At 53.9% G+C, this 27,276-nt stretch overlaps 1 protein-coding gene across 1 annotated transcript; it reads left to right on the top strand.

Annotated features, from left to right (window-relative positions):
* Positions 1-1,267: 1,267 nt before the first annotated feature.
* Positions 1,268-26,975, top strand: SLC45A3 (solute carrier family 45 member 3). Its single transcript, XM_050326975.1, is given in 7 exon segments — positions 1,268-1,294; positions 1,670-1,783; positions 17,627-18,041; positions 18,302-19,135; positions 20,512-20,777; positions 23,465-23,648; positions 23,651-26,975. Coding segments are annotated over 5 exon segments (1,713 nt in total). The 5' UTR covers positions 1,268-1,294; positions 1,670-1,783; positions 17,627-17,893; the 3' UTR covers positions 23,932-26,975.
* The last annotated feature ends 301 nt before the right edge of the window (positions 26,976-27,276 follow it).

Below are 27,276 nucleotides of genomic sequence, written 5' to 3'. Positions count from 1 at the left end.
AGTCTTTTGGTGACTTTTGAAGTCTTCAGCTGAAGAACTGGCCCAAGCATTTGCAAACATTAATTTAGGAACAGCTGGTTTTGTCAACTGCATTCTTGCCTCATTTTTCCTATCCTTTGCTCATTTTGTTCACACACATTAAAAAAAAAAAAAAAAGATACTTGTTGCTGCAGATGTTTAGGAAAGGCTGTTCTGTCTGAGGGTTCTCATCTCGAGGGCTGGCTGGATGAATAGAACATTGATTTTTCCTCAGCTCAGGGTCCCGTTCAGCTACTGTTAGACAAGCTAGATGCTGATATGATGTCGAGATCTCTCTGTGTAAGTGTGTGTATAGAAATGTATATATTTTGTGTCTCTCCTCGCAGCCGTGTGAGTTAAGCAGCCACCTCCCATGAATAATGTCCAGGGCCAGGTCACAAGCTTCCCAGAGCAGGGGACCGGTTTGCACACAACCCAGGCAATGACGAGGAACGAACAGTACTTACTAAACCCAAACAAAACCGAAAAAAACCCCCACTCCTACTGCGGGCCACGCTGGAGAGGGAGGGAGGGAGGGATGGGGAAAAAGAGAAAAGGTTAAGAAAAAACTCTGCTTGTTTGTTTGTTTGTTTTAAAACAGTGAAACCACTTTTTCTTCGGGTTGAATGGCCGGGCAGGACGGAGCGGGCGATGGGGACGAGGGCAGCGGTGTGCGGGGCTGCGGGGAGCGGCGGTTTGGAGGTGTGCGGGGCTGTTCTCCCGGTGAAGGGTGCGGGTAGCCGGGATGCTCTGTGTTCTCCCGGTGAGGGCTGCGGGCAGCTGGGATGCTCTGTGTTCTCCCGGTGAAGGGTGCGGGCAGCGGGGATGCTCTGTGTTCTCCCGGTGAGGGGTGCGGGCAGCTGGGATGCTCTGCCGGCGCCGAGATCCAGGAGCGGGGCTGCCGTGCCGGGCTCGGGTTCGGCTGCGGGGACCGGGGGATGCTCTCCCCGCAACGGGAAACAGCGTGCGGGGAGCGGGGCTGCTCTCCCGGGAAAGGCTCCGGGGGATGGGGATGCTCTCCCGGCGGAGAACACTGGGGGAATCGGGGCTGTTCTCCCGGGGAAAGGCTTCGGGGGACGGGGATGCTCTCCCGGCGCGGGGTTGCTCGGGCTGCGGGGCTTTGGGAGCGGGGTTGCGGTGCCTTTGCGGGGGTGGCCGAGCCCCCCCCGGCCCCACTCGTCCCGGGCAGCGCATGCTCCCTGCCGGGCCCAACCTGCCCATTTAAACCGCGGCGGAGGCGCGGGCTGAGCCGGGCTTGGCTCCGCTCGGCGCAGAGGTAGGACCGGGGCTAACACCGGGATGGGGCGGGGATGGTCGCGCCGGGCAGCGGGAGCGGCTCCTGGGGGAGCTGCCGGAGCTCCTGGGGGTCCCCGCGTGGCTCGGGGGGGGTCCCGGGGAGCTGCCGGGGCTCTCGGAGGGCTCGGGGGGTCCGCTCGGACCCCGCGTGGGTCCCGCTGATGCTCCCGCGGTCCCGCTGCGGATCCGCGGAGGAAGGAGGAGAAACAAAAAGCCCTGGCGGGTGGGAGGCAGAGCAGCAGCGGCCGCAGGTGGGGCTGTGGGTGGGTGGGCAGGGGGTCCCGTTCCCCCCCCGAGCCCGCTTGCAGCGTCGTGTGCCGCGAGTTTTTTTTTTCCACGCTTCTCGTTCTGGCAGAGACATCCGCTGCGAGCGGGGCGGGCTTGGAGGATCGCTGAGCGGGCGGAGGAGCCTGGGGAAGCGGGATGTGACCGTGGGCTTCCAGAAATTCCTGGAGACTCGCAGGGACAGGTCAGTGAATCCTCAGAATGCAAGGAAGGCAGCACCGGGGCAAAGGGAAGTTTTCTTTACACGTGGTTGTAGGTTCTGTTTGGGTTTGCTGCCAGGTTACTCGTCTCTCCCTGTCGGCTCTAGTGGGAGCTTGAGCCGGCTGATGCTTTAACAGCGGTACCTCAGTGTCATAATGTGGACATTCCAGAGATTACTGACTTTGGTGTGATATTCCAGGGTTTACTGACTTTGGCACGACGCGAGATTTTGGCGGTGAAATTCCTTAGCTGTTTGTGATAAACATAAGCTAACAGACTAATTTGTCTTCCTGTGGATGGCAGCTTTAGGGGGAAGAGAAAGGCATTAGAATAAACTTAATATTTATGCTGGTGATGGCCAGACTTGGCGAGGTGCTCGGATTAAAACAGAAAACAATGAACATGGGAAGGGAAATGTATCAGGAACAGCTTTGCTGGTCCTCCCCTAGACCTGTCAGAGCTCATGAGCAGCACAGGGAAAGGGGCCAGGCTCCAACCGTGTCCCACCCTGGCGCTGTTCTGGTTCTAGCAGTGGTTCAGGCGAGCAGTGTTTGTACGTGCAACATGAGAATAACTCAAAATTTATAGAAATAGAACATGAGTAAGAACTTCAAAAGTACCCAAATGACCTGGGCACTGCAGTCATGCAGGCACTCCTGAAAAACGTGTACCAGCCTTTAAACCTTTTCTATTATTTGCCCCACCTACAATTTTCTTTCTTTTCTTTCTTTTTTTTTTTTTTTTTTTTTTTTCATTTTTAAATGTGTGATGCTACCTGGATTTTCTGGCATCATCCATCTACCACACTTCTGCTCGTGGGGAGTGGCAGAGCCAGGAAAGCCAGACTGCCAGTCCTGTGCTGGGATTCCAGGCGGTGCCTAAAACTCTGGAACTTATTACCACAAAGCCATGGTGGAAGCCAAGAGCTCTTGGCTTATGTGATTTGAGGGAGGTAGGGAGGGGGAATGAATTAAAAAAAAAAAAAAAGGATTAGAAATTTGATATGGATAATGAGAATCTGCAGAATTAATAGCAAATTAAATGAGAGCTTTACGAGGGATATAAATCCCTTTCTTTCAGGGCATAAACCGATCTTGGGATTTAGGAGGAAACTTCTCCTTGTAGGGAGGTTTTGCTCACAGTGGCTGCTGGTGGGATATTCCCCTACAGCCTGTTACTGCCTGTGCACTGATATCTGAGTGTTGTGTCTTCTTAAAGAGGCTCCAATTAAAGTGCCTGACTCTCCAAGTGTTTCCCAACATCAGATTGTTGGGAAAGGCCCAAGGCACCTGGTTTTGTGTAGAGCCTGCCTAAGGATAAGAGTAACATCACCTGTGAACAAAGCAGTGGTTTCACAGGCTGTCATCCCTGTGGTAAGGTGGTAGTAGATGCCTCAACATCCTCCAGACAGACTTCAGCAGCATTTCCAAGATGTACAGTCAGATTTTGCCAGCACTGCATGGATGTATCCATGGGATAAGCTGAAATCACTGGACTGATCACTGAGCTAAAAAAAATCCAGCCCTTGGTCTCTTTATCTTTGCCAGAGTCCCTCGGAAATGATGTTTAGCATAAACTCTTGGTAACCTTTTCCCCAAACTGTTTATCTCCCTGGAGCACTCAAGTGGCAGGGTTGGGCTGGGGGGAAGGGGTGGTTTTGGTCTTTTATTCCCAGAGTTTCCTATCTCTGCTCTTCAGCTCCACATGGAGCTTAGGGTGATGGCTGGATTCTTGTGGCTGATGGCATTAGGACTGCATGCTCTTGAAAATAAAAAGAAATAACCTTAACTGCCCAATATTGGGCTAAAGCTGCAAGTAGAAGCTTTGGTAAAAGTTTGAACCAACACATCTGGTCCTGAAATCATCAAATCCATTGTATGATGAAGTGATGGGGCAAAACCTGCTCTTTGAACAGAACTCTGTGGGTCAGCTCATGTGTCTTCTGGTAAAGCCTCTTTGGAAATACCTGTGAGCAGAGTTCCTGCATCACTGAAAATTCTTAACCCAGGGCCCCTTGTGTTGGATCCACGAGAAACTCTGAAGAGTTTTGCAGATGACTCCCGAGGAATGCAGGGAAGCAAAGGAAGACAAAGGTTGATGATCTGTAAAAGCAGTGTTTATTTGTGATATTTGTAATCCACTTCGGGCTTCCATGGTTTTACATGGACAAAAAAAAAGGCCTGGAAAGTTTTGCCTGTGGTGCTTCCCTGACTCCTCCCTTTGTAAGGAGTTCTGTGGATGGGGATGTGGCAGAGAACTTCAGGGTTTGTGTGGACACTTCTGGCACTTGGTTTCACTTGAGCTGCCTGTGAGTCTGTCAGGGCTGGTCCCAGGATGGAGCAGTGCTCAGAGCCTGCTTTTAAATAACAAGAGAAAAACACAGAACAGACCTTCCAAAATAATCTGCTGATGGTCTCTTCTCTTTTTTTTTTTTTTTTTTTCCCCTCTACATGGCTTTTTCTCCTCTGGCTTTACTCTCTTCAGAATTTTACCCCACTTTTGTCAGGGTGGGATCACAGAGCCTTCCAGACAAGCTCTAAGTGGTGTGAGTAACATGTTTGTGTTTATCTTCCACCTTTCTCTACCTTGGAGCAGTTCACCCAAGGAGTGTCTTGTTGTGGTAGTTGTTTCAGGTTTTCTTTAAAGTGCCTGTTGCTGCCTCCTTGTCTTGGCTGGGGCAACATCAAAGCAGAGCTCTTGACCGTTGGGTGAAAGTTGGGGAGGTTTGGGGTGGATTCAAGGCTTGGAGGGAGCAGAGGAGAAAGGAGCTGCAGGTAATGAAAGGGGTAAAGCCTCGTGCCTTGAGCAGTGGGAGACAGGTGGGATGGAGACACAGATGCCCAGAGGAGTCCTGTCTGGTGAATCTCCTCCGTTCGCTGCTATTGCAAGTAATTCCATCAGATGATGGTGTGCTGTGGCTCCTGCAGGAGGTGGGGGCAGTCAGCCTAGGACAGCTATTCCTAACTAAACCCAACCTAGACAGCCAACCTGGGAAGTCTTGTGATCCCTCAGCCGTGCAGCTGAACCCGTGATGGAGGCTGAGAGTGGAGCAAGAGAGTCATGAGAGGCTTGTGAGCAGCCCGTCAGCAATTCTCAGTGTTGGCCTGAGTTCTGAATGCTTGGTATCAGAGCCATCAAAACCATCCATGTGAGAACAGGAACCCTCAGGCTCGGCTGAGGAAGGGGTTGGAGACCCTCATCCTTGCTTTTAATAAGCAGGGGAGAAATTTTAAGGCTGTCTCTGCGAGGGGGTCGAGCAATGTGTGAGCTCATAGCAGACTGTCTGTAAACATGGACTGCACAACATAAAGGAAGTCTTGCACTCACCACAAACAGAGTGATAGGAAAACAGTAAACTAAAGGATTATTCATACATCTCCCTGTCCCAGTGCTTGTGTTGTTCAGTTAGAACTAAGATTGATGTTTACGCCTTGAAACCTGTTCTCTTCCTCATGCTGCTGTTGCTCCTCACTGCTGGAGGAATCTGGGCCTGATCTTGTGTTTGGGAGCTGCTGATGTGTCCAACCTGCTGAGCTGTTGAGTTGCTGGTTCAGAAAACAGAGCTGAGTGGAGCTATAAGGGCACCACTTCATTATTGTTGTTTGCATGCGTGCTGTTCCTTGGAGGTCCTCTAATTTGTGCCCTTCCTCCTTGTTTTCATATCCTAAAATGTCAGTTCCTCTTGCAGTCCAAAAATATTTGCTTAACATTTCGCCAGCCTGCAGAAGAGGAGAAACAGACCCCCGTGAATATTGCCTGGCAAAATAAGGACTGTGATGTAGGAATGTGGTTCAAATGGCTCCTTTGTCTCGGGGCTGGAGGCACTGGAACACACACAGCAAGGAGCAGGTGCTTGATTTGCAGCTCTGAACCGTTTTTCTTCCTCCTTGTTGCTGTACACGAGCTAAAAGAGAGTGCTGTTAGCCCAGATCCCAAGGACCTGGCCCTGCCTCACAGCCAGGGAAACCTTGCTTGAGTAACACATGAAATCAGCCCCGATTTCAGAGCCAGCTTCTGGTGACTTGCAGATGGATTCTCATTAATTGCCGGGTTTGGAACACTCAGAAGGCGTAAGGATGGCCTCTGGCAAAATAATGAGGTTTATTTGAAAATAGAAACTTAAAACAATGCTGGGCGCTGGGCTTGGTTTGTGAGGTGTAAAGTTTTTCCCCTTCAATCAAGGGAACAAGTTTGGGGTTTTTTTTTCCACCTTCATTTGAGTGGGAGCTGAAGTTCTCTGGGGTGGTTTGTCCCCAGGAGCTGGGACTTCAAGAAAAATGCAAATCTAATGAGTGCAGTGACTCAAATCCGTGCAGGTTGTCAGCACTCAAAAGACATTAATGTTCTTGCAGAGCAGGCTGGAGCCAACTTCGGGAATAATGTGCACATAGTTGTGGATAACATCGAAATCTGGCCTTGGATTTTATGGGTTGAGACTTTGGGTGAAGTGGTGCGTGCAATGAAATCCGTGGATCACGCTTTCATCACCAGGTGGAGGAGTGAATCCTGCTGGGATCTGACTTGGGGCGTCAAAGAAACTGAGCTGGTGATCAAACCTCAACTGTGGTGCTATTTTGCCATCTTCTCCCAGCTGCCTGCTCCTAATTCAGGAGTAATGGGCAGAGCTGGCTCTTTGGTTGGACTGGAAGTGGCTGTGGGTGTCCCCTCTCTGTTCTCTGTCCTCTGCACAGACACCAAACCCCTCCACCTTAACTGGACCCTGTGAGCGAGGTCCCTGATGGTGATTTTGGTACCTTTTCCATCAGCAGTGCTCTGTCTGGGGATGTTGGGCTGGAGAACCATCTGCTCCAGGGTGTGTTTTGCTGCTCTCTTTCCCCCCTGCCCAGGGCTGTGGTGCCACATCACGTTGGAGAGGGGGTACCCAAAGTGTTGTGGTCACTGAGTGTGCTGCCAGCGCTCTCCCTGTTCCCCCTGTGCTACCTTGCCCTGGGTTCTGGAGGTAAACTCATAAATTCTCCCTTCAGAGCTGTGCAAGGAGAATAAAGGATTGTTGTGGCCGCAGAGAGAGAGCTTCCTTGTAGGTCTGTGGCGAGAGGCACTTCATAAATACAAAGAGACGGAGCACAAAGGGACAAGGAGATGACAGTGGCTTCCAAGGCTGTGGTACCAGGTACTGGCTCGTGGCGTGACAGGGGAGGGCTTTGTGCAGCCACTGTTGCTGTTGGACTCCAGAGGTGCGTTCGGGAATGTTTATGACAAACGATTCCTGTGTGTGAGGGGCGGTGGGAGCAGCTGGAGCAGCGCTGGAACAAAAGGCTGCTGTGCTACAGCCAAGGCCGACTGAGCAATTAATGGGCCTGGAAGGGTGGCTTTTCATGAGAATTGACTAAAGCTGGGTTGAGGAGGGCGGCTGAATGTCGTCTGGAGAGGGGTCTGAGCGTGCATATGAAAAGGAGAGCGCAGGAATTAGCACAGGGGATAACTGGAGGGAGGGAAGGAAGGAAGGAAGGACTCTTCCCAGCTATTAAATCTTCGAGCCTATGGATGTTGTTTCAGGGGGGATTCTTGCAGCCTCGGTGCTTGAGACCCATCCATTCAGGCTGGACAAATCACTGGAGAATGCGCTGTTGGGAGCAGTCCTGCAGCAGCCCCGGGGAAGATGATTCAACAGGGCCTCTTTCAGCTTTGATTTCTGCGAACAGTCTGCGTTTGTGCTGCCCCCAGATCCTCCCATTCATCACTGTCTGTGGCCAATGCTGATAGCAGAGCAGGAGCCTTTTGGGCAAGAGCAGGGAGTGCTGGCTGTCCCTGGGCTAAACCCTGCATCCAAGGCCAGTCAGCACATGCTGATGCACGGCCAGGAATGGTTCAGGACAGTGCTGGGGATAAGCCCTTTCCCAGCCCTTCCTGGGCAAAGGCAGCTCTGTGCCTGCCAGAGGTGCCCTGGCTGTTTGCCCAAGGCAGCCCAGAGCATGTTACAGGAATATCAGAGGTCTTTCTGCTTCATTTGTAGCTCACTGAACTTTACTCTGGTAAATAATGGCAAGAGAGGGACCTGTGTGGAGAGAAAATCCTGCCTCTACTCAAATCTTCAATGCACAAACTTTCACTTATCCTTTGCTGTTACAACAGACTTTCTCTGAGACTTTTTCAGCTCCCAGACCACTTTCCTTGCCTGTCCTCCCTGACAGATGCAGCCTGTGCTCTGTGCCAGCTTCAACCTGTGCCACAAAATCCCTGAGCACCCCTGCTCAGAGGGCTCTGCAACACCCAGGCAGCTTTGAACTTGAACTCCATGCTTAGTTACTAAAAATCTAATAACTTAGGGCTGATATTCTTTCCAGGACTTAAAAAAATAGAAGTGAGGTTCCTGTTTGTAAGGAGGCACGGGGTGGGGAGTGAGTGGGGTGGCAAAAATGTCTCATTCTGGTCACCTCCTGTAGAAATGGCAGCTTTGAGCCTCGCTCTTTGAAAGGGGGAAAACTCCCCTTCCAGCTATTCCACGCTGCTGTATTTTGTGGGAATCTTAAACCCCTGTGTGCTCTGAGTCCGTAACACATTAAACTGACAGTGAGAATGAGGAAAGGAAAAAAAAAGCTTTTTAAGTTTCCCATAAAGACCTTCCAGTGAAACTTATCTGCCTTTAAAAAGTAAAATCTGATTGCTTCTTATCTTTGCAATTATCCAGACAATTTCAGGCAGAAATAAAATCATAGAACCCCACGTTTTCAGACCCAGGCCCCATGGCTGGTCTGTCTCGATAAGGGAAAGGCTCTCTGTGCTCCAGCAGTGATCTGAGGGCCCTCATTAACCCAGAGGAGTTGGGTGCAGGGAGAAGGCAGAGCTTGGGCAGCTTTTACTGCCCCAGGCAGGTGAAAACTGCTGTTCTTGTAGCTTTGATCCCTGGACTGTGCCCTGGGAGCACCCCGGAAAATTCCCGTTGTTCCCTGCACGCCTGTCCCTTTGGCAGAGGGGGCTGGCTGTGTGTTCAGGAGTTCTGGGAGGTCTCTGTGTGCTTCAGCAGGTGTGGTGAGGAGATGCCAGCCCTGAGCAGGTGAAACGCTGTGAGATCACCCCCTGTGCCAGGCACAAGTCCCGCTGTGGTTCCTCCAGCCCAGTCTGGAGGTGCCTCTGCAGCTGAGCTCAGCTGTGGGGTCTTTATTGGGGCACTCAGCCCTTCCCACCAGAGCTGGACTGGACCCTCCAGTGCAGTTGTTTTGGAGTGTCTGTGCTGGGAACACGAAGGTGCCTGGAGTGTGGCACAAACCCACCTCTGGCCAGAGGGGCCACTGGGAGGGTGGAAGTGAGCAGGTGGCTGGGACAGCCACACCTTACAGCAGCTCCCAGCTTAACATATTTAAGGAGTTTTGCTTCATTCCCTCCCCCTTTGCACCCTCCCACCATGGGGGGCTGCCTGTCCCCACGTCCATCCCTGCTGGGCAAACCCAGGAGGGGCTGATGTGACTGATGGGGGCTCTGCACTCACAGCTGTCCCGGGGCTATTCCTCACGCTGCAAAGGCTCTTTGTCTGGTTCAAAGCCGTGACCTCATTTTGCGGACAGAAAGCAGAGAGGGAGAAACCCACCAACCTGCCAGCGGAGGTCAGAGGGCTTCGCTGAGAGATATGTCAGCATCAAACTTCTCGGGCAGGGACACAAATAACTGGGACTGCAGACCAGAAAATTGCCATGAAAAAATGGACTAACCACCCTGTGATTACAAAAGAGCCCATTAGTTCTGTGTGTGTGTCCAGGACTCAGAAGTGTGTCCTTTGAGGAAGAGCACGAGGTCACCCTCCCAAAACTTTAAGCAGAAAGGGGCTGTGTGAGTGTGTGCCTGGTGCTCTCTGTGTGGAGCTTGGGATGCTCTCCTCCTTTTTCCCAGGCACAAACTTCTGGAGAAAAAAAAAAAAAAGGAGGTTTTGTGTTCAGTGTTGGGTGATAGCAATTCCCACTGGGGTTAAATTTGTCAGCCTGTGGGGGCACAGCTTGGGGGAATGAACACCTCCCAGGGCTCAGCAGCTTGTTTCTGGCTTGCTCCTGCCCCATCCACGGGTGAGGGGCTGGATTTACAGTCTCAGGGGTCTGTGCCACCCGTGGCCTTTGCTCTGACCCCTCATACATCAGGGCTGTCCTCTCCACCCCAAGGCTGGTCGGGGGACTCAGCTGGCCCCATGACTGTCACAGCTTTCCAGATAAGGGTGGAAATGATGATGCTGTGGGGTGGAAGTCCTGGAGCTGCCTTGGAGCCACGGTGTGCTGGAGCAGGAGGAGCTGAAGTTGGCTGTGCCTTGCTGAGGGGTCAGATGTCCCCTTGCACAGCCCCTGTGCTTTAGTTGGAAACAACAATTTCCAGTTTCACTTCCCGTTTTCCCAGCCCTGTGGACAGGCAATGCAAAGTGGACACAGTCAGGCAATAAGGGTTTCTGCCTCCCCATCTCTTCTCTGTTGCAGATGGGGAAATTATTCTTGTTTCGCTCATCACTAGTGATGAGAACTCAGAGGTTGTGTGTCAGTGCTGAGGTGACCCATGTGTGACAGCCATGTGCGTGTTCTCTGTGTGCCCTGACATCCTTCCACCAGTGCTGGTTTGCTCTTCTCTTTGCCAGTTCCAGGTTGTTGGGGTAGGTAAATGCCTTGTGATCTGCTTTCCCTGTTTCACTCCTGGTGATCATTTTTTTCCTAGGGGTTCCAGCAGTGCAAACCTATGAAATCCCATGTGCTTGCTCAGGCAGGGCTGGTGGAGAGAGGACTTTATAACTCAAAATAAGGTGGTGATGACCAGCACAAAAGTTCCTGTGCAATTTAGGGATCTGCAGGGGAAGGAAATTCAGATTCCATGCAGGTGTTCACTGGATTTTGGTGACTGTGGTCTGCCTTTGGCTTGGCTGTGCCTGTGGGGACACTGGTGAGGATTCCCTGACCTTGGACAATCCTGCTGTGTGTGGTGGGTGTTCTGCAGGGGTTTTGAAGGACTGGGCAGTCTCAGGGCTCTGGGGACAGTGTAGGTACGTGGGGTGGCAGTGCTGCAGCCTGTGGTCAGTGGCACTGCCAGACTCCAGCAGGATTCCCTGGCTGGAGAGGTTTGGATGCTCCTCCACCACTGCTGACCTTTGCAAGCCTCATCTCTGCTGAGGACATGTCTGGGGGTCCCTCTGGGCACAGCAACCCCATCCCAGAGCCCCGGATCCCACCTCTGCAGGGAAGGGTGAGTAACTGGGATGTGCAGTCAGTGTTACTGGGCTGGCTGTGCTGCAGGATCCCGGGAGTGGGGGGTGGTCAGAGCCACCTGTTGGAGTTTCACCCATGGGGAGGCCACTGCCCTTTTTTTAACCGCGTCCCTCTCCTTTTTCCTCACTCCTCACTTCCCGGTATTCCCTTTACAACCAGCCCATTGTGCTGTGGGCTACGGCAGCTGGGTGGAGTGTTTCAGGCTCAAGTGTAATTTCAGCGCCTTTAAAAGTCTTTGGAGGGCTTTTTTTTTTTTTTTTTCCTCCCCCTGAAGAGGACAGCAACGCCAACAAGGGATAATTTGATGGATTACTCTGCAGGGCTGAGGGGCTCTCCTTAATCCCCTTTGTGGGGCTGCTTGACGAGACGTGGAGCAGAAGCCCCCAGCCCCAGGCAGAGAAAAGGCAGCTCAGCAGGGTGGGTTTTACACGCTGACATATAAATACAGGCCCTGGTCATGTGGTGCCGGATATAATCTGTGCCCGTTACCACGCTGCCGAGAAGGGGGCACCTGGAGGGGGCTTTTTTTTTTTTCCTCCCCCCCTTTTCCAGTTCAATTTACATTTTTATTCTTCTGCTAAAAAATAATAAACGGAGAAGAAAGGCTGGGAGGGGGAGAGGTCGGTTTGGATCAAATGCCGGGGTGACGGGCACAGCATTTCAAGCGCCAGAAATGAGTGAAATTCAAGTGAAAAGCAGAAGCAGATCATCTCATTTCCCCTCCCGCTCCAAAACGGGGGCTCCTCTCATGAATAAAAGCGAGGGCTTTGGGTCATGCAGCAGCAAAACAAAGCTGTGGCTCTGATGTAGAGCCAGCCAACCTTGTCTGGAGGTCTCGAGCTGTTTGCAGCAGACCTGACGCCGGCTCAGGAAAGCGTGACCGGAGGGAGTGAGGCTGTTGGGGCGGTTGCATTGTGTGTGTTTTGGAGCCTGTGAGGCCTCTGTGTGCTTAATGAAGTGTGGTGGGGAGATGCCAGTCCTGAGCAGGTGAAACGCTGTGAGATCCCCCTGTGCCAGGCACAAGTCCCGCTGTGGTTCCTCCAGCCCAGTCTGGAGATCCTTCTGTAGATGAGTTCGGCTGTGGGGTGTTTGTTGGGGCACTCAGTCCTTCAGCATATCAGAGCTGAATTGGGCCCTCCAGTGCAGTTATTTTTGAGTGTCTGTGGTGGAAACAGGGCTGAGCTACAGACCAGTAAGGTGGAGGGTCAGCCTGTCAGCCTTGGACCTTGCTTGCTGCAGAAATCAGGGTGCCCAGCTCCAATCTGTGCCCCCTTGTTGTCCGTGCTCCTACCATGGATCTCCCAGGCAGGATGAAGATTAGTGCTGCTGCCTGCCAAGCACATGGGAGTTAATGACACCCTCTGGCACCACTGTGGGCCCTGGGCTCATGTCTGTCCCTCTGAGAGCTCCAAAAGTGTCAGTGTGGCCTCCGCTGAGTCAGTGACCCCGTTAGTCAGACAGGCGGTTCCTGTTTGTAACAGGAGAGGAGGAGGAGGAGGAGGACTGGCTGGAACTGGCCACTCTTTGCTGCTGTATCTTTCCTGTGGTCAAACAGTCAGGCATGGGAGCTAAGGCAGCCAAAGGCTGGGAGAACCCTCCTGGCAGGAGCAATTCCTTGGCCAGAGGAAGCAGCAGGTTGGGGGACAGGAGGTTGGTGGAGTTGAGGCTGCTCTGCTGTCTGTGTGATGCTCGTGTGGTGGGGTGAGGATAAAGCATCCATAGAGCTGTTGGCACGTGGGATAGCAGAGGTGGGAAGGGGGACAGAGCTCAGAAAGCATCCTCTCTGTGCTGTCAGTCCCCACATGGAGATGGCAGTGAGCAGGCCAGGGACCCCTCTGTGCCTCAGGAGTACGGGGGGCACAAAAGGGTCTGAACAGCTCTGGCTTTCAGAGAGCCCTGAGAGCAGGATGATCCTGCTGTGGGTGCTGCAATGAAGAGGTTGCAGAGAGGCAGGAAAGAGCCAACCCCCAGCTGTGACAAATTCAAGCATCTCCCTTTGAACCAAATCGTGCAGGAGTCGGAGCTGTCATTGGGAACTGCCCCTGCCCTGTAGCATCTCCCGTTTGTCCTGGATTAAAATATCCTGGCTGCTGGACACTGCCCTGTGGGGTGAGGGAGGGGATTTCAAGTGGACTGGGGTGCCCAGGTCTGCCTTGTTCTCCTCTGGAGAGATTTCCACCCTCTGCTGCTCTTCCCCTAAGCTGGGCTGGTATTAATGGAGCCCCCAAGCTCAAAGGAAACGCAGAGTTAATTCAGAGACTAAATAAATGCCCGGCCTCCCATCCCTGCTTTATGACCACTCCCCTCTCCCCGCACTGTGAATGGGGTCAAGGAGATTTGGGAGGGGAGGGGGGAAGGGGAGAGGGTCAGGAGAGGTCAGGTGAGTTTTCCATTGCATCCCGCTCGGCCCTGCCAGAGCTATTCTCCATGGTGGATTTCACATTCAGCGGCCCTGAATGGACACTGATAGCTGTGAAAGGCTCTGGCACTGCATGAACAGCCCTTCCCTGAGCACTCCCCCTTGTGCTCTCTCCCACCTTTTCTTCCAGAGGGCTTCCAGGGAGCGGGGAATTAATAACATTCATCAGGAGCCCCTTGGAAGGTTGGAAATGTGCTGGTGGGGTTAGGAATGGAAACCCAGTGGCTTTGCAGGACCTTTCGCCCTCCCCTCTCTCTGCTGCCCCTTGGGAATGGGTTTGTGCATCAAACCTGCCGTGCCAGGGGAAGGGAAGGTGAGGATCCATCCCTGTCACCTGGGAACTGCTGAGCTGAAGCTTTTCCCTTCCTAAGGCAAAGGCTCTCATGGGGCAATTTGTTTTCTGTATAAGGCAGGTCAAAAATAGTTGATAAGAGAGCCATCAAAAGGTTTGGGTTGGAAGGGACCTTAAACCTCATCTTGTTCCACCCCCTGCCATGGGCAGGGACACCTCCTTTCTGTTTTGGTGCTTTTTTGGTGGCCCCTGCTGGCCCCGTGGGTGGCAGGGAGCCCTCTCCTGCCTTTGTCCAGCAATGCTCTGCTCTGCTCCTGCCCCCGGACCCGCCCTCCTACCTGGCTGCCAGGTGAACCAGCCTCTGGGAGTTGATCTGTTGTTTCTCTGCAGAGAAAGGAAGGGGAAAGTCGGGTTTGCAAGCTGAAAAGCAAACCAGAAACCCCGGGTTTGGAGATGTTTAATTTTCCTTGGGGAGGGAAAGGAAGAGCAGAGCAAGAGCATAAACAGCAGCAGCTGATGTCCCCACGGCACGACAGCTCGGAGAGCAGCTGTGGGAAAGCCCCACATGTGGCTCCCTTCTGCTTCTGAGGGCAGGAAACCTTCCACAGAAAGGCTGCTGTGTCCCTTTTGGGGGCTGGATGTTGTCCTTGCCAGGGTGCTCAGCACTGGAAGGACAAATACTGTCCCTGTTGTAGAAGTTTGGGGGAGCTGAGGCCAAAGGGCAAGAAGTGCCTGCTGTCCTGTGGACCAGACACCCCACATCTGACTGTGGAAGGTTTCCCCGAGGTGCCACATCCCACTGGGATGGACAGGGTGCTGCCAGCTGGGAGAGGGTTTTGCCTGACTCCTTCCACACCAGGGCAAAGCTCCAGAGCCCCAAAGCCAAACCAGTCCTCCCGCATATTCCACTGGATAAATTGTCCTGGAGGGGGATTAGATCAGTGGCTTAAGGGAAGTGCCTTGCAGCTGGGACTGGTACTTAGAGCCAGGCTGTGTTACCTGCAAAGCTGTGGGGAACATCTTGCTGGCATTAAAAAGAAAACAATAATAATGCCACGTCCTAAATCTCTGCTGGGTGTTGTGAAACACCAGATCAGCGAGGGAAAGTGTTAACACCAGCACAGGGCTGTGGGCCAGGCTCAGGAGTGAGCCCAAAGCTGGGCTTTGCCTCTGGGCAGGTTTGGGGCAGCACTGAGCGAGCTGGGGGTTCTCAGGGGTGGTGCTGGCAGGCTGTGTTTGCTCTGTGTGAGGGGCCCAGAGTGCTTTGGTGCTGAGAACACACCTGTTATCAGCAGGCAGGGAGGGCCCTGAAACCAAAGCTGTGTCTGTCCCAGCTCGGTTCCACCTCTGCTTGCCTGCAAACTACTTAAGAAGCTTTTCCTGAATGCTGTGTTCCCGGGCTGGGCGCTGCAGGGATCCCCTGCCACCGTGGGGAGGAGGTGAGTCCAGGCTCTGTGAGCCTCCCAAATCTTCCTTTCCCATCACCTGTCCTTACAGATCAACAGTTCAGGGGATTTTTCTGTCTGCACTGGCATTTCTTTCCAACTGAGCCAATCCACGTCTCTGTATTCTGTGAACAGAATTAGGAAGTAATTTGTAGGTATTGGGACAAAATGCAGCTTAAACAGAGAAGTTCATCATCTGCTGCACCTGTATCTACAACTGGGTTGCTGCTGACAACTTCTCATCTCTGGCTGGTTTTGCTTCTGGGTACACTGGGATTTATTTTCTCCTTAAAGCCTTCTGAGGGTGTGAAGGGGGAAGAGACAGGTATTTCCCTACCTACTGATAAGAAATTCCACCTTTGCCTCCAAAGTGAAATTCTCAGGCAGTCGGGATGGACAGGTCCTGCTGCCCCCTCAGTGCTCGAGGTGTCAGAGCAGAAAGAAGGAAGAAAAGAATTTTTAATCCTTTTGTGTGTGTGTGACAGACATCTTTTACTTGATGTTTGGGGTTTCTCTTGAGATAAATCCCCCTCTTTAAGCTCTCCAGACCCCACACTAGAGCAGGCAGTGGCTGTTGCGTCTCCCTTTGAGGTCTAACCCGGAGTGATGGTGGCTCAGTTAATTTTGCCTTGTGACTCTGCTTCCTCTGGTGAACAGCACCCAGGCTTGTGCTGCTGGAGCTGCGGGGCTGCAGCTTAAATTCCTCCCCATGGGCTGTGAGCCAGCTGGGCACCCATCCCAGCCGAGACATCCTGTGTCTAACCCACATCTGAGCAAGGTGGTCGCTGCCCCCATCCCTTCCTTGCAGACCCAGAGCACTGAAATGATGCTCAGCATGGCTGGGGCCTCGGAGGGTTCCTTTGAAGCCACCTCTGGTGATTAAAGGAAAAAACTGGTGCTGTTCCCCCTCTGTTTGCTATTTGACCTTGGGCAAAGCCGCTTAAATGTTCACAGTTGTGAAAAGGGGGGATGTTCTGTGACAGTTGAGGTCTCGGTGAGCGTGTGGAGGGGGAAGGTGAAGGATCCCAGAAGGAAAATAATTGGTACTTATTGTGTGTAATTGGCAGCCTGACAACAGCTCCTGAGCTCTGGAGTGCATGAGGTGGAGGGATGCCTAAACCTCACCCCCACACTGGCAGCTTCACCCAGTCACCCCCCATCCCCCTTGAAGGGTTATCTGGCTGAGGGGAAGAAAGAAGTCACAGGAACTGTCCCATCTGTATCTGTCCACTAACACCTGTGCAGGGATGGGGGTCGAACACATGCCCTGCGAAGTCAGGGGTCACTAATTAGCACCACACTGGGTGATAATGTGGAGTTTGGTCCCTGTCCAGTGTAGCTGTGGCAGGGCTGTGGTCCAGCTGGTCCAAGCTGTTCACACCTCAAACTGTGGAATTGTCAAGGTTGGAGGAAACCTTTAAGATCATCAAATCCAACCATCTCCCACATTCTGCTCAGCCCTCTGACGAGCAGCAGTTCCAGCTCTGCCAGGTCTGTCCCTCTCCCTTAGGGTGAGAAGTCAGAGCACATTAACCCTGAGAATTGGGCAACAGATCGTTTTACTCCTACATCAGTGTTTGTGAAGGAGCTTAATGTCCCACTGACCCCTTCTGCCTTTCCCAGAATCACCATGGACCACCTTCCCGAGGTGCTGTTAGCAAAGCAGCAGTTTGGTGGGCTGGGTGTTGGTAACCCTGGAAGATTCCTTTCCTTTGGGACTGACACAGTGACAGGCTCACAACAGGTTACTGAGAGGCATCTGCTGCCTCCTACTCAGCCCCTGTCCTGATCTGGTGGCCTCTCCCCTCTGAAGAAGCTGGAGAGAGGGAGCACGTTACAGGGCAAATAAATGACTCAGTCTAATGAGTAAGGTAATTGCCATTCACTGTTAGATGAGGCTAAAGTGGGTCAGGTTTGTTTGTGAAACTCCATGGAGGCACCATCTGTTCTCTGTGCCCTGTCTCGGGGGCTGGAGATGGGATTTGGGTGAAAGTGCTTCCCTGGGAGCCTGTGGGGCAGCACAGGGGATGTCCTGCTCATTAGGTAGGGGTGTGGGTCTCTGGAGATGACCCTATGTGGCTGCAGGGAAGTGCCTACAGCCCTGATCCTCAGAGGGGGCTCTTGATTGATTTCACTGGCAGAGGGGACCCCAAATCCTTTGTCTCTCTGCAACAACTGGCCAGCTCTAAGAGGAGGCAGGACAGGACACTGAGAGGTCATTAGACCTCCCTTAGCCCGGAGGCAGGATTGGATTTTCCCCAACCAGGTCTGACAGGTGTGTGTCTCACCTGCCACAAACCCTTGGAGAGAAACCTGGCACCGGTGTGGTTCGTGTCCTTTAACCCTGCCTCAGTCCCAGACCCTCCCACGCCTGCAAGCCCGTGGGGATGGGGACTGTCCCTTTCAGTGACGAGGTGTCTGTCATTCCTGCTTTCAGCCCTCAACCCTGCTGTGTCTCACAACCTCTCTCTCCCCACAGCCCACAGCATGTGAGCAGCAGGGGAAGCCTGGAGTGGGATCCCTGCCTGCCCACGCCTGGACTCGACCCTGCTGGGGCCACATCTCGCACCGAGAGGAAGAGGAAGAGACAGTTCATCCACCCTTGCTAACAATGGGAAGCAGCCCTTCTCCAGCAGCCCGGGAAGGGAAGCTCCGGGGGCATCCCTGGGAGCGCTGCAGCTGGATGGACACAGCCCTGTGCCACTGAGGGGTCAGGGCAGCGTGGCTGGGGGATCTGTGGGGCAGCATGTTCTTCCAGAGCCGCAGGACCCAGCTGCTGCTGGTCAACTCGCTGACCTTCGGGCTGGAGGTGTGCCTGGCCGCAGGGATCACCTACGTGCCACCGCTGCTGCTGGAGGTGGGCGTGGAGGAGAAGTTCATGACCATGGTTTTGGGTAGGCAGTTTTTAATCTCCTCTTTGAGGTGCTTGTTTCCCCTTGGAGCCTGGAGGGCAGGGGTGAATACAGGCAGGGCTGTGCCTGGTGGTCGCAGGGCTACTCCTACATCCAGGGCAGCCTTGTGTCTGGAGGAGGGGGCTGCTGGAGGAGCCACTGGGGCCTCCCAAGTTCCTGGAGCATCCCAGGCTTTGCACAGTGTGTACAAACCAGTGTCCTCCAGGTCTGTCTTCTTAACACCACCTCTTTCTCTTGTGCAGGGATAGGACCAGTCCTCGGCTTGGTTTTTGTCCCGCTGATCGGATCTGCCAGCGACCACTGGCACAGCAGCTACGGCCGGAGGAGACCTTTCATCTGGATGCTCTGCCTGGGGGTCCTGCTGAGCCTCTTCGTGATCCCCCACGCCAGCAGCCTGGCCAGCCTGTTTGCCCTCAACCCTCGCCCCCTGGAGATCGCCTTCCTCATCCTGGGCATCGGGCTGCTGGATTTCTGCGGCCAGGTGTGCTTCACCCCGCTGGAGGCCCTGCTCTCCGACCTCTTCCAGGAGCCGGAACACTGCCGCCAGGCCTTCTCCATGTACGCCTTCATGATCAGCCTGGGGGGCTGCATCGGGTACCTGCTGCCAGCCATCGACTGGGGGGGCAGCTTCCTGGCGCCCTACCTGGGAGGGCAGGAGACCTGCCTCTTCAGCCTGCTCGCCGTCATCTTCCTCGGCTGCGTGCTGGCCACGCTCTTCGTGACCGAGGAGGAGGCGGCGGCCCAGGCGGACGCTCTGGATGTCCCGGCGCTGAAGGACTCGTCCCCCAAGCCCTCCCCTGCCTGCTGCCCGTGCCAGCTGTCCCGGGGGTCCTGCCTGCTGCGGGCCAGGCAGGCGCTGCGGGCCCTGAGGAACCTCTGTGCGGTGGTGCCGCGGCTGCACGGCCTCTACTGCCGCATCCCCCGCGTCATCCGCCGCCTCTTCGTGGCCGAGCTCTGCAGCTGGATGGCCCTCATGACCTTCATGCTGTTCTACACCGACTTCGTTGGGGAAGGGCTGTACCACGGCGTGCCCAGGGCCAAGCCAGGCACGGATGCCAGGCGGCACTACGATGAAGGTGAGAGGGGGACCGGCCGCTCTGAGGTTGTGGCACCCGCTCCCCGGGACGGGAGCGTTTTTGTGGGAGCTCAGCTCTGCTGCTAATGCAAAAAAAAACCCCCCAAAAAAAAGTTACAGGAAACGTGGCTTTCTGCAGATGGGTCAGGAAAAAACATTCTCCTGTGGCCCCCGGAGCGTGGCACAGGGGGCCAAGCTGGGAAACACCGCCTTGTTCTGTGAGCTTCCCAGCACAGAGTCAGATCTGGCAGGGCAGCCCTGGCCTGGGGCTGGATTGTTAAGTGGCAGAACGGTCTGGCAGGTTGTGCACTGAACAGGATGGATCCGGCTCTGCCTGCAAGCTGTGGTTGCTGCTGCCAGGTCCTTTCACTGCTCTTCCCTCCTTTTTAAAGGAGTGGGAATGGTGCTCCCCATCCCTAGGAGAGCAGGGGTTGGTTGCTGCATCTTCCTTCCCTGCTGCTATGAGATCCCCATCTCCCAGCTGTATCTGGGGAGCCCTCAAGCAGCTCCCCCAGTTCTCAGCCCTCTCTCTCCAGTGCTTTAGTGCTGACCACAAGTCTGGAGCTGCCACGTCCCCATCCCAGGACATGGCTCACAGCAGCACGTTACCTGCTCACTGGTGCTCCTGCTGTCCCACTTTGGCTGCTGTGTTGTGCCAGAGCCTTGACTGGCTCCCTAACCCTCCTTTTGCTCTCCCTAATCCAAATCTTTTATCCTGGGAGGCACCTTCCTGGCCCTCCTCCTGCAGCTGTATATGTTGCCCTCTGCAAGCACACTGCCTCTTTGTGCTGGGTGTCTGTTTAACTTACAGGGAGCTTAATTATTATTTAACACTTGCACTGTTTAGCTTCCAGCAGGTCAGCACTGCATTGTGCTGGCTGTCATAGAAACATGTGTTGAGTAATGATCCTTGCTCCAAAGAGTTAATGGTTTTAATTCCCTGAAATCTGATAGATCTTTGCAGAGGGTAAGGTCCGGGATTGCTACCGGATACTGCAGTGGTTTAGTGGATGTTGTATACTTTGCCTTGGCTTGAGCACAGTTCCTCGCTCCTTTTGTTCTGCTGCTGCCTTTGGCATCAGATAACAACAGATCCTGGTTCACGAGCAGGTGACAGATGCTGGGGCAAGAGCAGGAAGGTGCAAACAATGACTTCCAAAGACAAGAGTGGCATTTGGATCCCCTGCGGTTAGACCGGGGTGCCCGGGAGGGAGCAGGGCTGGTGGAGGGGGCAGCAGCAGGCTGGGCTTGCTGAGCTGATGCTGCTCTGCTCCCTGCCCCAGTTGTCAGGCTGTGCCACGCTCTGTGTGCGCTGTTTGGAGTTTGGAACCCAAGGAGAGGGAAGGATTTCCCGTCACCCCCTCTGCTTGCCTGCAGGTGTGCGGATGGGCAGCTTGGGCCTCTTCCTGCAGTGCATCACCTCCATCTTCTTCTCGACAATCATGGACCGGCTGGTGAAGCAGTTTGGCACGCGGGCAGTGTACCTGGCCAGCGTGGTGTTCTTCCCTGGGGCCGCCTTCGTCATGTGCCTGTCCCACAGCGTCACCGTGGTCACCATCTCCGCCGCCCTCACGGGCTTCACCTTCTCCGCGCTGCAGATCCTGCCCTACACCCTGGCATCCCTCTACCACCACGACAAGCAGGTAGGGATCTGCCCCAGCACGGCCACTCGTGGCCAGTCCAGCCCGTGGGAGAGAAACACACACCTGTATCCGAAGGTTTTCCACCCAGTCCCCAGGCTGTGCCTCCTCTGAAGGTTCATCTGAGATGGAGATGGGAGTTTAGCCTCTCCCTCCTTGGGGATCCCCTGCTCACCACAAGCATTATTTGTTTTTAGAAAGAGGGGAGTGGGTAAGATGGCAGGAATCAGCCAGGGTGGATGCATCAAAAGGGGTGTTCCCTGTTCCTCTGTGTCCTGCATATTTTTAGGGAAACTGGTTGAGGTTAGTTATCCCTGTTATTCCTCAGCCAAGTCACATCTGTAGCTCTGCCACCCTGAGGTGCTACAAACCTCAAGAATTTTCAGCCCTTAGAGGTCCTGCTTTCCAGTTTTTGTCCAGAGCTTCAAGATCAGTAAAATGACAACTGAGGTTCTTCCCACTCCCTTTGCTCCATGAAAAATAAACCTTGTGAAACTTGTGACACCAACACAAAGGCCTGTAACCCTGTCCCACAGATGTTATCCTTGTGGAGCAGTCCTAGGAGGTTCCTGAGCTGCACACTGGATTAATGGGAGTTTCTCTTGCGCTGCAAATGCAGAATTAATTTGTGGTTTGAGAGCAGCTCTTTCATCCCAGCAGCAGTGGTTGGCTGTGCAGTGGAACAAGTAGGAGTTGTTACCACAGGCATCCAGATGTTCACATTGAACAAATCCTCGGGACCAACCCATCCCAGTTGGCACCAGGCAGTAATGAGGGGGATGAGGGAATGCTCAGCTTTGCAAAAGCTTCAGCTTGGCTGGGATCTCCCATGGACAAATTATCAGTGGAATGAAAACCAAACTCCCCAGGCTGGGAATGGGAAGGCCACATGCCCAACTGTTTGCCAAAGGCTCGACAGGGAAACACTGGGAGTACAATGAGTGAGGGGCACAGCTGGGGCTGGTCTCCCTGTTGCCATCCCTGGAAATTCCTCCTTCCTTTACCCGCTCCTTTGAGCTGGGAGACCCCACAAGAAGTCCCTAAAAAGCCTTTTTCAGGAAATCCTCCATCTTCCCCATTCCTGTTCTTTTTTTTTTTTCCTGCTGTTGGAGTCTGTCAGCATTTTGGTTTGGGGTGATCTGAAAGCCAAATTCTCACTAAGCTCATTCCTGCATGTTCAAGTAATTTTCTCTAGATGTAAATTAATTCTCCACACTAGATATTCAAACACCCCCCCCCCAAAACTCATATCCCTGAAGTTCTAATCTGAATCAGTATAGAAACCAAGAAAATGCAGCCTGGGCCTTCAGGGCAGCCTCTGACATTCCCAGAGCAGACTCCTGGGAATGTCAGTGGGGCTGGAACTGTGAGGGACCTCCTGGCTTGGCTCACACAAAGCCCTTCCTGTGCTGGGTTTTGAGTTGCTTTGAAGTTCGATGGCAATGGGAGGCCTGTGGGAGGATTTTTAGGCTCCAGAAAGATAAGTGACAGCCCATACTGATGCATTTAAGTGTGCCAAGGCTGCTGAGAGCTTTGGGGTGACCTGCAGCAGAGCTGGGGTGCCCACATGCTGCACCAGTTCCCTCCTCTTGATCCATGTCCAGGTCCCTCCTGCACAAGGGAGGGGAGTTCCCCTCTGAGCCTGCACTGGGCACAGCTCTCTGCTCCCAAACAGGTGCTCTTTTTTTCTGTTTCATTTGCTTTGTTTGTTCAATCTCCATGCAGATAATGGATTGACATGTCCTTGGTTATCTGCCCTACCCCCTGCAGACCAGGGGTTGTGCATAATTGCAAATACTCTGGAGTTTGAAAGCAGCATTTTCCCTGCCTGCACATGACTGCCCATGGTTTGTTGGTGTTAACGTGGGGAGCTTTTCCATCCAAATGCTCTGTGTGAATGCCCTGGAGCCAGCCATGCCCCAGAGATCTCACAGCTTGAGCAGAGCCAGGCAAAAAAAGGGCGAGAAGAAAAAGATTTTGCTTCCCCCCTCCCCGCCCCTCTTTTCCAGCTGCAGTGAGGAGGCTCAGGGCAGGCAGATGAAGCAACTCTTCAGCTCTGAGGTTTGTTGCAGAGCTGAGAGAAGAGCCCTTCCCTGAGTTCCCAGCACTCTGCCATCCCAGCTGGTGTCACTTTGAAGTGTCCCAGATGAGACTGGCCACTCGTCCAGGGCTCTGGACTGATCATCTGCCCTTTGGGCTCTTGTGCAGGGAGGGTTTGGGCTCCAAGCCACCCACTCTACAAACACTGCTGTTTGCACTGGAGTGGGCTGTGTGGCTCTGTGACATTCCAGAGTGGACTCTGGCCCTTCACTCCTGCCCTGCTTCAGGTCATCTCGGGATGGGGTGAGCCCAGATCCCCTTGGCACCCACTGAGGAGGTGACAACCAGCACGAACTGTCCCCAGGCTGGCTCTGGGCTACAGCAGCAGCCTGCTGAGCCCCAGAGCTCCACCACAGCAAAGGCCCCACTTGGCCGGGTTCCCCTGGTGAGTCAGGGCTGCTCTGAACCCCGTGCCAGTCGGGAAAAGCCATCCTGGCTCCTGGAGGCCACCTCACGTGGGCCAGGCTCAGGCTGGCATTCCACTAAACACACACAGAGCCACAATGGCTTTGCTCCCTGGCACAAAACCCAGGGTGGTCCCTCTGCCTCCCACCCCGCCCCATCCTCACGCGTCTCCCTCTTCTCCGTAGGTGTTTTTGCATAAATACAAGAGCAAAGAGGAGGAAGACACAGCTCTACTGGACAAGAAATCAGCCTTCTCTAAAGGCCTCCTCTCCAGCCAGAAGCTGCCTTACCAGAATGGCCACACTGGGAGCCTCTTCTCTTCCTCCTCCTCCTCCTCCTCGCCTTCCCCCCTCCTGCTGCCCCCAGCTCCGCTCTGTGCGTCAGCTCCTCCTGCGACGTCTCGCTCATGATGATGGTGGGAGAACCAGACCCGGCGGCCCCTGGCAGGGGGATCTGCCTGGACCTGGCCATCCTGGACAGCGCCTTCCTGCTCTCCCAGGTCGTGCCCTCCCTCTTCATGGGCTCCATCGTGCAGTTCACGCAGTCGGTCACTGCCTACATGGTGTCGGCCGCCGGCTTCGGCCTGGTCGCCATTTACTTCGCAACCAAAGTTGTCTTCGACAAGAGTGACATGGCCAAGTACTCCGTGTGACGTGGGAGGCGCGTGGGGGGCCCCTGCACGTGGTGAGACGAGGCGTGTGTGCCCGCACGGCCACTCGCGGGAAGCCTCGCGTGGCACCCGCTGTCCCCGCGGCCCCGGGGGGGTGTTCTGGGGCTGGGGGCAGGACAGGGCTAATCTCAGGTGTAAATATGAGCCATCAGGGAGCTGTGCTTTGGGTCAGCAGTGCTTTCCAGAGGTGCCTTTATCAGAAGGAGGGAGCACGGCACGGGCAGCGCCAAAGGGGTTGTGCCAGGGAGGGGAAGGGGCTGGACTTTCCCTCTAATAACGGGTCGTGTCTGTGAGCAGGAGCAGCAGTTGGGTACAAGGAGGGGGTAAATCATTGCCCCTTCTGTTCTCCACTCACAGCTGTATCCTTCTCCCCCTGCTTGTTGCGGTTTTACCCAACTTCTTGAGCAATACTCCTGCAAATGGGACAGTGGGAGGAGATTTCCTTGGGGGGGAAAAAAAAAAAACACAGATGGGTGGTGAAGGTTTGGCCACGGAGACAAGGGGGTGCACTTGGGTGCACAAACACTTTTGTTCATCCCCACCTCAGCTCTGGCTGGGAGAAACCGTCCAGGAGAGAAGTTACTACATCTTGTTTCAGAAAAACAAGTAACGTTCCACTAGGACCAGTTCCAAAAGGTGACTTACCTTTTACCTACGTACCAGGTTGCATCAGATAGAAAGGACTTCTGAGCTCTTTTTTTTTTTTTTAATGATTGTTTTTAGCTTTCTTCACACAGTTCTCAGCAACTCTGACCTCTCACTCCTCACCTCAGTGCCTGGACCTGCCTCCTGCTCTCTCCCCCAACAGTTCAAGCCTGTTGTGCCTCTTCCACGCCTGGCCCCTAAAAGATAGTGCTGTGCACAAGGGAAATACTCTCAGAGGGTTTTCAGTCCTGTGACAGTGAAGTAGAACAGGGAGAGCTCTCCTGCAAGGCTACCTGGGAACAGGTGTACCAGGCCTGGGGATGCTGAAGGAATGAGGAGCTGAACTCAGGAATGGTCTCTGCTGCAGTGGGGAGATGGAGCTGTCACTGCCTGTGGCTGTTTGGGCTTTCCTAAAAATCATTTTATTTCCAGACAGGGCTCCAGATTCTTCTGAGGCAGAGCGAAAACCCAGTTACCTGTTAGAGTAAGACAAAGCACCTTGTGCTGGGACCAAACCCTCCTGGGTGTTTTCCAGGCTGTTTGGCTCCCAGCTCTGAGTAATCTCCCACTGGCAGCAGAGTGGCTGCAGCTGTGAGTCCTTCTGGCCAGTCCCCTTCCCCATCCGAGTGGAGCAGCTGGAATAATTCTGCTGATGGCAGATTTCTACCACTCAAAGGCTACCCACACACCAAGCAGGAGGTGAGGTCCTGGCCCCCAGTCAGCACTTTGGGCTTTGGAATGATCCAAACTCTGCGACAGTGCGGAGAGGGAGGCTGAGCTGGTCCTGCGAGCACACAAAAAGTCCTTGACTTTGGCTGGGCCAGACAAGCTGTTTGTGAGTAATTTTCTGTGGAGGTGTGTGGGCAGCGAGATGCACTTGTGAGGTTCGGCTGAAGGGCAAAATGTTGCTATTTTGGCAGAGTCTTGTCAGCCTGTTCCTTGGCACGGGGGCTGGGTGACTCCCCTGCTGTCTGAGACGGGCCCTCAGAGGGCTGCTGGGCTCTTTAAATGCTTCTTTCCCGTCAGGGGTCACTGTTTTTGTTTTATTTCTTCGCAAATTATGTGCCTGCCAGCCTCCCTTTCCCACAACAAGGTTTGTGTGCTGAAATGCAGCTGTTTTGGGGATGGATTTGGCAGTTGCTTAACCACTTACGGAAACAGTTTTGGGGCTGTACTTCCTACCCTGGGCTCTGTCCACTGCAGGCTGGAGCAGGAAAGGCTTTGGGGCAAAATGTTGCTGCCAAAGCTGGGGTGTTTCTTGAATGAATGATTTTTCAAACAGGTGTGCTGAAGAATCCTCGATTTATTTTTTTTTTGCCTAGGTAAAACGTGGGGCTGTTGGGATGCTCAAGTGCTTTTGACAATTGAGCCATTTGTTTAAGTGCCTAAAGTGCTCGCACACCAAACTTGAGGTGTAGGGGTTTGGTGATAAGGGCCTTAAATGCTTCATTACAGACACTCAATGATAAAGCAGAGGGTTAGAGGGGCAGGCAGCTGGGTTTAGGACAAGAGATCAGGGTGAGGGAGGAGGAAGAAGAGGGGGCTTCAGGGAAAATTGGATGTTGGAGGTATGGAAGGGACTGGTGTGGGGCACTGGCTGCACTATGGTGGGTGGGAACCCCTCGTTGTGGCCTCACACTGTCCATAAAACCCTTCAAAGCCCTTAATCCTTGTCATTTGTGCCAGCACAACCCCAGCCACGTCCAAGAGCTGGCTGGGCAGGCTGAGCTCAGGTTTGGGCTGGGCTCTCCCAGCTGCCTTCCCAAAGCCCTGGGGGACGTTGCTGTCACCCCAACAGCCCTGCCTGTGTGCTGTTGGTGCCAAAAGCCTTTTCTCCCTGGTTCGAGGAGGCATTTCTTCCAGAAACTCCTTTATTTGTAAGATTGGCCCTTCTGGCTTCTCTGTGGGGATCACGCGTGGACCGCCAGGGATGTTCTAGTGAAGGTAAGAGCATCCCCTGCCTGCTGTTACTGGTGTTGCCTGTGAGAACACAGGGTTCCTGTGCTGTGGGACCACAGGTTTGGGTACAAACTCCCCAGAGGTGGAGAGGTGGCACTTTCCTCTTCCAGCTCGTGGGTGCACTGCTGTGTTCCTCTCACAGGCTCATCCTGCCTCACCTCTCCTTTCGTGCCATGGTGGGGAGGGTTTGGATCGTGGGCACGGGGAGGAGGGAGAGCGTTACTGTGAGCCTGTTGTGAATCTCTAGGTTAGGGAAGGATGGATGGATGGATGCTGGTTTTCCTGTCGGGATCATCCTCTGTCCGCGAGATCGTCCGTGTTTTATTTATTCGGTAGAGCAAATATTTTGTATACGATGCGAGAGGAAGGCTATTATTATAAATTTCTATGAGAAGGAGGAAATAAAGAGGCGTTTAAAGGGGGTCGATGGTTTTGTTTGTGTGCCTGAGGGGAGCGGCCGCTGGGGGGCGCCACCAGGCGGCGACGAGGGGCGGGATCGGGGGCGTGGTCAATGATTGGGGGCGGGAATAGCAATGCAGGGGGCGTGGCTTAAAATGAAGGGGCGGGGTCACAGGCTATTGATGGCTGGGGATAAGGGCGGGGCCAGTGACAGAATGAGAGGCGTGGTCATGGGCGTGGTCATTTACATATTGATGAAGATATGGGCGTGGTCATCAAACAAGAGGCGGAGTCCAAATGGGCGGTCATCAAACAAGAGGCGGA

This window comes from Myiozetetes cayanensis, unplaced genomic scaffold (assembly GCF_022539395.1).
Source record: "Myiozetetes cayanensis isolate MyiCay16 unplaced genomic scaffold, myiCay2020 scf32, whole genome shotgun sequence".
Taxonomy (NCBI): domain Eukaryota; kingdom Metazoa; phylum Chordata; class Aves; order Passeriformes; family Tyrannidae; genus Myiozetetes; species Myiozetetes cayanensis.
Note: the sequence above shows the minus strand (reverse complement) of the source record. Positions and strands in the feature narration are given on the sequence as shown.